Consider the following 7,700-nt stretch of genomic DNA (forward strand, 5'->3'; position numbering starts at 1 on the left):
TGGGTCACATTTTCCATGCTGTTCATCAAGAAGACCTGTACCACTTCATTGCAAAACTTGACTTACTCAAAGGAAATGTTTTTGAATTGTTTTTTAACTAAATAAATTTCTCCTATGCTAGTAACCAGAAAAAATAAATTGTGATGAGAACAGTTTAATCCAGAGAGAGTGTGTCAACATGTTAGCTGTTTGTCCCCAAAATATTGGCGTATTTCAGTTCCTTTCTTTCAGTTTCTGGTTGCATTCAGTAACCTCATTCCATTCTCAATACCCTGATTTAAATGTGCTCTTTTTTTGCTAGAACAGTTATCTTTAAAGATTTCAGAAAATTTTTGTTTAAAGGAGGAAGGGTTTTGGTTCCAGTTGCTGCTGATCTAAATGATGTGATCATTTGCTAAGAAACAAACCATTTTGTATTATTGTGGTAAATTCATAACTTATTAGTTGAAGATCAAGGTTACCTCTTTGAATATTGAAATTCTACTGTTCTTTTAAACTCTTAGCTGTTTCCAGCCATTGTAAAGGCAAACGTTCTTACTAAATGTAAACAAATAAATGTAATTTACAAAGCCTTTTTACAAGGTAAAAACAATTCAATCTCTAAATGAATTATTTTTCTCTTGTATTTTAGGTTGCTTCAGGTTATGCTGCACTTAAAAATGTCTCCTTTTAGATAGGGTATGCAGCCTGCTAGTTCATGCCTCACCCATGTAAACAGGTGCCTCATGTTAACATTGGTAACCTGTGCAACAGGTATTGCAGGTGGGTAGTAGTTTACGATTATAAAAAGTTCAGAAGGAAACCTTTGGAATACATTTGGGATCCTGTACTGTGAAAATTGGAGAGCTTTTTCGTTTAAAGGTGTTTTTCAGCCTTTATGCTCTGAGCTGATGCAAGTTCACATCAATGGATTCTATCCTGAAATTTCATCCATGTGAAAGATGAAGAGTTCTGGGACTGTCTTTTTCTAATGAAAGTTTTCTCGTAACAGCCTTCTTAGCTTGCAGAAGATGCTAGGTTCTTAGGCAACAGAACTTTGACATAAGTTTTTACTTTGAGAAATATTAATAACTTTAGAATTAGCAGTCTGTCTGGTATTAATTTCAAGGTTTGGAATTAACTTGTTAGGAGGATAACAGACATTTGAATTGTTAACTCTCCTTGCCTGCAGTGTGTTGGCAGGAAAATTGCATTCATAAAGGAAGTCCAATGAATGTTAATCCATTTTCAGGTTCTTGGCTGGAGCACAGGAATTTACACATTCTCACATTGGTAATTCCTTAACTAGCAGTGTTTGACTGGTTTGACCAAAGTCTGAGAATAAAGAAATTGCAAACTACTTCCAGTCATGGTAGAAAGGGGTAGAATAACTAGGAGTCATAAGCAGTTCAGCAGCTGCTTCAGATAAAACATCTTAATTACAGGTAAGACAGCTAATTGTATCTTCTCCCTTCCCCTGTATTCAAGTAGGGTAGTTCCATCTTTCCCTAGCACACCATCTGCTTCTCTGTGCTAGCCCTACTTCAGGATCGTCTGTTCACTACTCTTTCAATCTTGTATCTTTTTTTCCCTTTTCTTTTTAAAAATAGTTCGAATAGGTTTTTTCACCCTATATTTACATGAATACCAATTAGTCACTATTTCAATAATCCTCTTGATACTACACATATCAGCAGTTGAGAAACTAAATCAAGAAATTGTATAGTCGGCAGTGCAATACAAATTGTACAAGAGCTAACATTCAGTAACTTAGAAGAGGGAAATAGTGATTGCAAACTTTCAAGCATCTAAAACTCAAAAGGAATCTTTCAAGGTATCTGTTGAAGTTTCTTCTTTTCTGTATCTGTGCTAATACATGTTTGGAGCTGCAGCAATTCCTCCTACAACAAAGAACTACTAGAGCAAGTATGTCACTTGTGTGATGGGCAGTGTCTTGTGTAGCTAATACTACCCAGCACTCCACTGCACTGGTGTGTAGCCTCATCATACTTAAAAAAAGTGATAGAAAATCATGGAAGTGAATAGAGGAAAGGTTGAAATCTATGATTAACCTCAAACTTGGTTGCTTAATGTCACTCTGTAAGAACTCAGGGTTGGTATTAACCCCAGCTATCATTACTAAACAAAGGCATGAAGTAGTATTGTTAGTTCAGGAAGAGTATTCCTATACTTATTTAACTGTTCTTTCCTTTTAGGTGCGTGCTTGAAGTCAAATAATATGTTGATTTCCTATTGTTTTGGGGTGTTTTTGTGTAAATTATCACTGTATTCTTTATGCTCACAGTAGTTGTAAGATTATGAATATATTGGTGTGTAAGAGCACTTCTCAAGCAAGTGTTCCAGTCAGAAAGCATACCATAGCAAAAGAGGATATAATTGAATCTTGTTTTTCCATTTTTACAGTTGGAAGATGATGGGAAGCTATTCTATACCCTTGATGATGGTCATACCAGATTTACTGATCTCATCCAGCTAGTGGAATTCTATCAACTTAATAAAGGAGTACTACCTTGCAAGTTAAAACACTATTGTGCACGGATTGCTCTTTAACCAAAGTATTTGTTGTTTCATTAGAGGGATGGGAAGATACTAGTACACTTTTACCTCCTAAAGGCAATTTGTATAGCAAAAAGGGGGAAAAACACATTACATTGTAAAGATTCTATGTTTAAGCTGAAAAAAAATAAAAAAAATGATATCCTATGTAGATAAGAACTTTGCTTTGTGATTGTCACAGCAAAATTAACTTTATGGTTTTGAAAAACCGTTCTTTCTGATGTAATTCTTTAGTGTTGTCTTGAACTTTCTGGGTTTTTTTTTCAACTGAAAAGAGTTTTGAAAAATACTGTGTAACTCCTACAAAAATATAACTGAAGGAAAATCTTTGTTCTTAGCTTTAAAATTAACTTTTTTTCTCTATACATGTTTCTCATAATTTCTGTTCATCACATAAAAGAATAATGTTTACTGTGGCAAGGATAAAAAGCTGAACTACACATTTTATTTGTAAATAAAATGAATAAATATTTTGCACTATATTTTTGAATGCAACTTTGAGGATTATCGTATCCAAAAAGTGAAAAGTCATTAAAACCACTTATAACTGCTCAGTTGTATTGAGTTGTGCTATTCTTGTTGTAATATTTTAAAGGATTTTTTTCTCTAATCCAGTGACTGAATCTACATCTCTATGCAGAGCTGGACTGTCACTTACTTGGCTGTGAAATGTATAAACCTGCATAAATTATTATGTAGTGCATAATGTATTTTAGTGTATATCTATAATCTCTGACACTAAGAGAGGCAGAAAGACCTTTTAAGTACTGTGACTCTTTGCACAGTTGAGGAGGGAATATAAAAAAATAAAAGTAGTGTTATAATCGTTGTAAATTATCAATAATTTACTTACAAATAAAGGTAAATCCAGTGGACTTAGCTGAAAACCTCATGAAAGTGTATTTGCACTCAGTTCCTAGCTTATTTTATTATTTGTTATAAAATAAAGATGTCAGTTTAACTACAGATTACCAAGTATCTAACATGCCAGCTAAAAACAACTGTGCCAGTAGGCCAAGTCAAATTTTGGACCACAGCATCAGAACAAATTTTGGTATTTGTATTTTGAAGAAGAGTTGATACTGCTGTATTCTGGGAGAAAAACTCAAGTGGAATGGGACTTGAGAAGGGGGCATCCCCAAACTGATGCTTTGCTGTCCAAGAGATTTGATCTTGTTATGAGGGTTCAGGACATTGTCCTGGGTATCTTTACAAAGGGTAAAGGCTGGAGTAAAAGTGGTGTTTGAAGATGGGCCATCACACTGAATCCAGCTCCCCCTTCCTATGCTTACTTGAGTTCCCTGAGTGCCAGGCATAGCAGCTGCTGTGCTGTAGGGGAGGTGGGAGAGAAGGTAAAGGAGGCCTGGGTGAGAGATGGAGCCCGTGGGCCCGGAGGCACAGCGGTGCCAGGATGTGTCAGCTGACAAGGTCATGGACATGGAAGCATGAGAACAGTACGGTAACTGTAGCCTGTGGTTTTGTTATTGTGTGTCTCTGGAAGGCAAGCGTAATAACATAATACTGTGATACTTAATTTACCGACTTGATCCACACATCACTGACCTTTTCCTCTGGTATGCAAATGCAGTTTTTAAAGCTCATTAAAAAAGCAACTCTTCCTAATGTGTACCAAAGATGCAACATATGTGGTGCCTAAGATCATTACATTAGGAAAGCCTTGTAAAACTCTTTACAGTCTAATAAATACAACTCTTAAAGCTCAAACATGATCTCAAAATGTACTTAAAAAAATAATTAAAACCTCTTCAGGTTCTGTTTAATAATGTGATTACTTCTCAGGTAGTTTTATTTCAGATGTTGATGTAGGATAAGGAGAAACATTCTCTGCATCCCTTATTTGTAATCATCTCTTGACAAGTGTCTGTTGTCTATTTTAGTCCATTTCTCCTTGGGACATGTGAAAGCTTTGCTGTAATTTTTGTTTGGATTTATGTATGCATGCTTGGCAGAGAAGCCAACTGCTCAGTGAGTGAGTACCTGTCACTGTTGGACCTATCAGAAGAGAAAATAATGTGGAAATTATGTCACATGGTGGAGAGACATCAACCATCAAGAAGCTTTGCCCGCTTTTTCCTTTTTGTTTCACAAGTGAAATTGAAAAACAGAAAACAAAACTCAGCCACAATAATAATAATAATAATAACAATAATAATAATAATAATAATAAAACCTAAGTAAAATGAAGTATTGCCTAATGAGCATGGGATTTGGACATTTGAACTGTCAAGTATTCAAAGCTTTTTATACTGCAAAGCATTTCCTCCTGCATTTTGACAGCTCTCTTAATTAAAATCTAAACTGAAATGTTGCTGAGAATACGTAATTTCTATTATACAATGTGTATACCTTTCCTGAACTCTGTTGTTTGTGACCATGCCAGGAAAAAAACAAACCAGTGAAGCTAATAAAATCTAGTTTGCTGTTGAAATGACTTCACAGGCTACCTCCTTGTTTAAATATTACTGAACAACCATGAAGGAGGTAATGTGTAAAAGCAAAGAACCAAATACCACCCTTTAAACGTCAAATATTCTGATATCCCAGACTTCTTTCTAATGTATTAAATGGTACAAGTGGTTGATACATGACTTTCAAGATCCTTACTTGCAACCAGTCAGCAAGGAATTTCTGTGAGATCAGCCAGGATAAGTCTGACCATAAAGTTCTTTGGGGGTGTAGGCAATGCTATTTAGACAGAATTTCAGAGTGTTAACTGTCACTTCTAATTAGGAATACTACACGGTGCCCACCTTCACAAAGAGAATTGGCTAATCAGGAGTTGCTAACAGCTCAGGAAGAAATCAGTACTATTTTGGGCAAGCCCGTCTATCTCCAACATTTGCTTCTCTACAAAATGTGGACAATTTTATATCTACCTCACAGAATGTTTATGGACTGATTTTTAAGAAAAAAACCCAACGGAACAATAGAAACTGGTGTTACTTGCAGAAGGGTTCTTTAATACTTAAATGGTATGTTTTTACCTTTACTTGATGGAAATTCAGAGCCAAAACACCTAGGAATGAAGCATAGTATTTGAAAAACTCTTCATGTTTTCTTCAGATTTAAAATTTTATCCTTCTCTGAGTGTTTATATGTAGTGCACTGTCAGGAAGAGAGAACTGAGCTTGCCATGTAGAGGAACCAAAAGCAGTGTAAGTGAACAAGCCTAGCTTGCTATCTGGGGTAATTAGCCCTGCAGGGGTATTCTGTGAGATGTGAGCTAGTGCAGAGATCATGCTGAAGCTCAGCATTGTATTTGTTGGCATGCCCTTTGTGCCTTAGTTTCCAATCTAAAAATCTTCTTGGCTCAAAGGAGATTAAAAGTTAATTCACTGGTGTTTCATAACGCATATACTTTCACGGCTGGAATTAAGATGCACAGGCAGCATTAAATGACATTTTTAAACTTCTGAGTGTTTTTTCTTAACAATCTTATTAAGTCACTGGAGTTTTTTGAAATGTAGTTAGTCTTCGAGCCATCCAACTAAATGTTTTGAAAGAGAGCTTTAACCCATTAAATAAAAGAGGATTATATATGTAACTAACTACAAGTGGGATCTTGCTAGGATAATTGAATTTCTGTCAAATGTTGTCTGTTACATCCTGGTTTAAGAATTGTAGCATTTTGTGCTTCCCTGGGGGTAGAATTATTCTATAGCTTGCTTGGAGTATCTCAGTTTAAGTTAAAATCAGCTTATTTCAAGAGGATAGCCTTTTTTTGTTGTTATGTTGTTTAAAAGCTACTCATCTTCATCTAAACAGAAGCCACTCATTCACCAATTAGTTTTAACTGTTTAAACCTATCTATTAGCTTTGGCTTGCAAATAAGTCTAGCATTTGTCTGTAAGAAATCTTATATATAATTCTTCTTACCTTTATTAAAATAGTTTAGAAAAAGACAAAGCAGTTTACAGTTTACCTCAGCGTTTCTGTTTGATTAGAAAAAAAATTATTTTTATTACTGTTCTGGTATTTCAGAGTCCTATTCTAGTATTCACACTGTAATGCATTCCATTTCTAATTTCAACTTTGTAGCTGAAATCATCGAAGATGGGACATACCCCATTACTTGAATATACTTGCAAGCTTTCAGAGGTTAAACACTTATGGTCTATGCATAATCAATGTGTATGGTAGTGCAATTAATGTTAACTTTAATGAAATGCATGAATATTTAAAACTTAATGAATCTGACTTTACAGCACGCTTTACAGCCTGGCTCACATATGCGAACAGTATTGACTGTTGGCCTCTGGATGTCAGCAGTGTATCACGAAATTCCTGTAATCAGCCGCTGTTTTCATGCTTCCTCCCAGAAATATCTGTGACTTGTGGTCTCTGCACACCTCCAGAACACCCAGTGCTTTTTCCTCTTATAAATTATTCACTTACTCTGTACCAATTAGTTCTACCAGTTGCTAGGTTTGTTATCAAGTTAAGCTTCAAGACAAGAACCTGAACTCAATGAGTGATTAAAAATTTATTAGCAGAGATGATTAAATATGCAGATAGTCTGTGAAGCTTGTTCTTGAAACCATTATATTACCTTTTTAATACTAATGATTTGTATAATTAATTTTATAAAAGCCTGAAAGTCTTTTAAAAAAATTCAGAGTAGGACATAAAAGGGAAGAGATTAAATGCAGAGGAGGCAGTGAACCTGAGCATTAAAACAGCTCATTCACATGTATAGGCAATAAAGTGATTTCCTTACAGGAATAGTTTGTGGTTTTTCTTCCCCTCTGCTAAGTTGATTATTTTATTAATCTTTTAAGCAATTTGGGAAAACTCTTATCATCTAGTGAGTCGTATTTTCAAAATAGAACTTGATGTGATTAACACTGATACTACAGATGATTCCTTGAAACTTTACAATTAAAACTCAGTTCCTACAACATTTAAGCACATGCTGGATTTAGGCATGTGAAGAGCCCCGGGGCTTCCACTGGAAAGAAGACAGAGGTGCATTACAGCCACAGGGTGCCACTGGGCAGTGTGGCCAGCAGCAGGCGAAGTTTCTGAGGGAGGGGTTGCCCTCGTGCTGTGTTTCTGAGGGGGAGGGAGGTGAGCAGGGCCCCAAGCTGTGCCCATGGCAGCAGCCAGGCCTGTTTGGGGTGTGG

General features: G+C 35.8%; 1 protein-coding gene across 8 annotated transcripts in view; it reads left to right on the forward strand.

Moving 5' to 3' along the window:
* The window catches only part of GRB14 (growth factor receptor bound protein 14), a 42,941-nt gene extending 39,825 nt beyond the window's left edge, over nt 1–3,116 (forward strand). For 4 of the 8 annotated variants that reach the window (XM_015635129.3, XM_015635130.2, XM_015635131.2 and 1 more), the window contains one exon: nt 2,404–3,116. In XM_015635129.3, the coding sequence (XP_015490615.1) occupies nt 2,404–2,550 (147 nt within the window). In that variant the 3' untranslated portion in view covers nt 2,551–3,116. Of the gene's footprint in view, nt 1–631; nt 763–1,231; nt 1,425–2,403 lie in introns of all 8 variants that reach the window. The other 4 variants (XR_001522861.3, XR_001522863.2, XR_001522862.3 and 1 more) reach the window with 3 other exon arrangements.
* The last annotated feature ends 4,584 nt before the right edge of the window (nt 3,117–7,700 follow it).

This window comes from Parus major, chromosome 7 (assembly GCF_001522545.3).
Source record: "Parus major isolate Abel chromosome 7, Parus_major1.1, whole genome shotgun sequence".
Classification (NCBI taxonomy): domain Eukaryota; kingdom Metazoa; phylum Chordata; class Aves; order Passeriformes; family Paridae; genus Parus; species Parus major.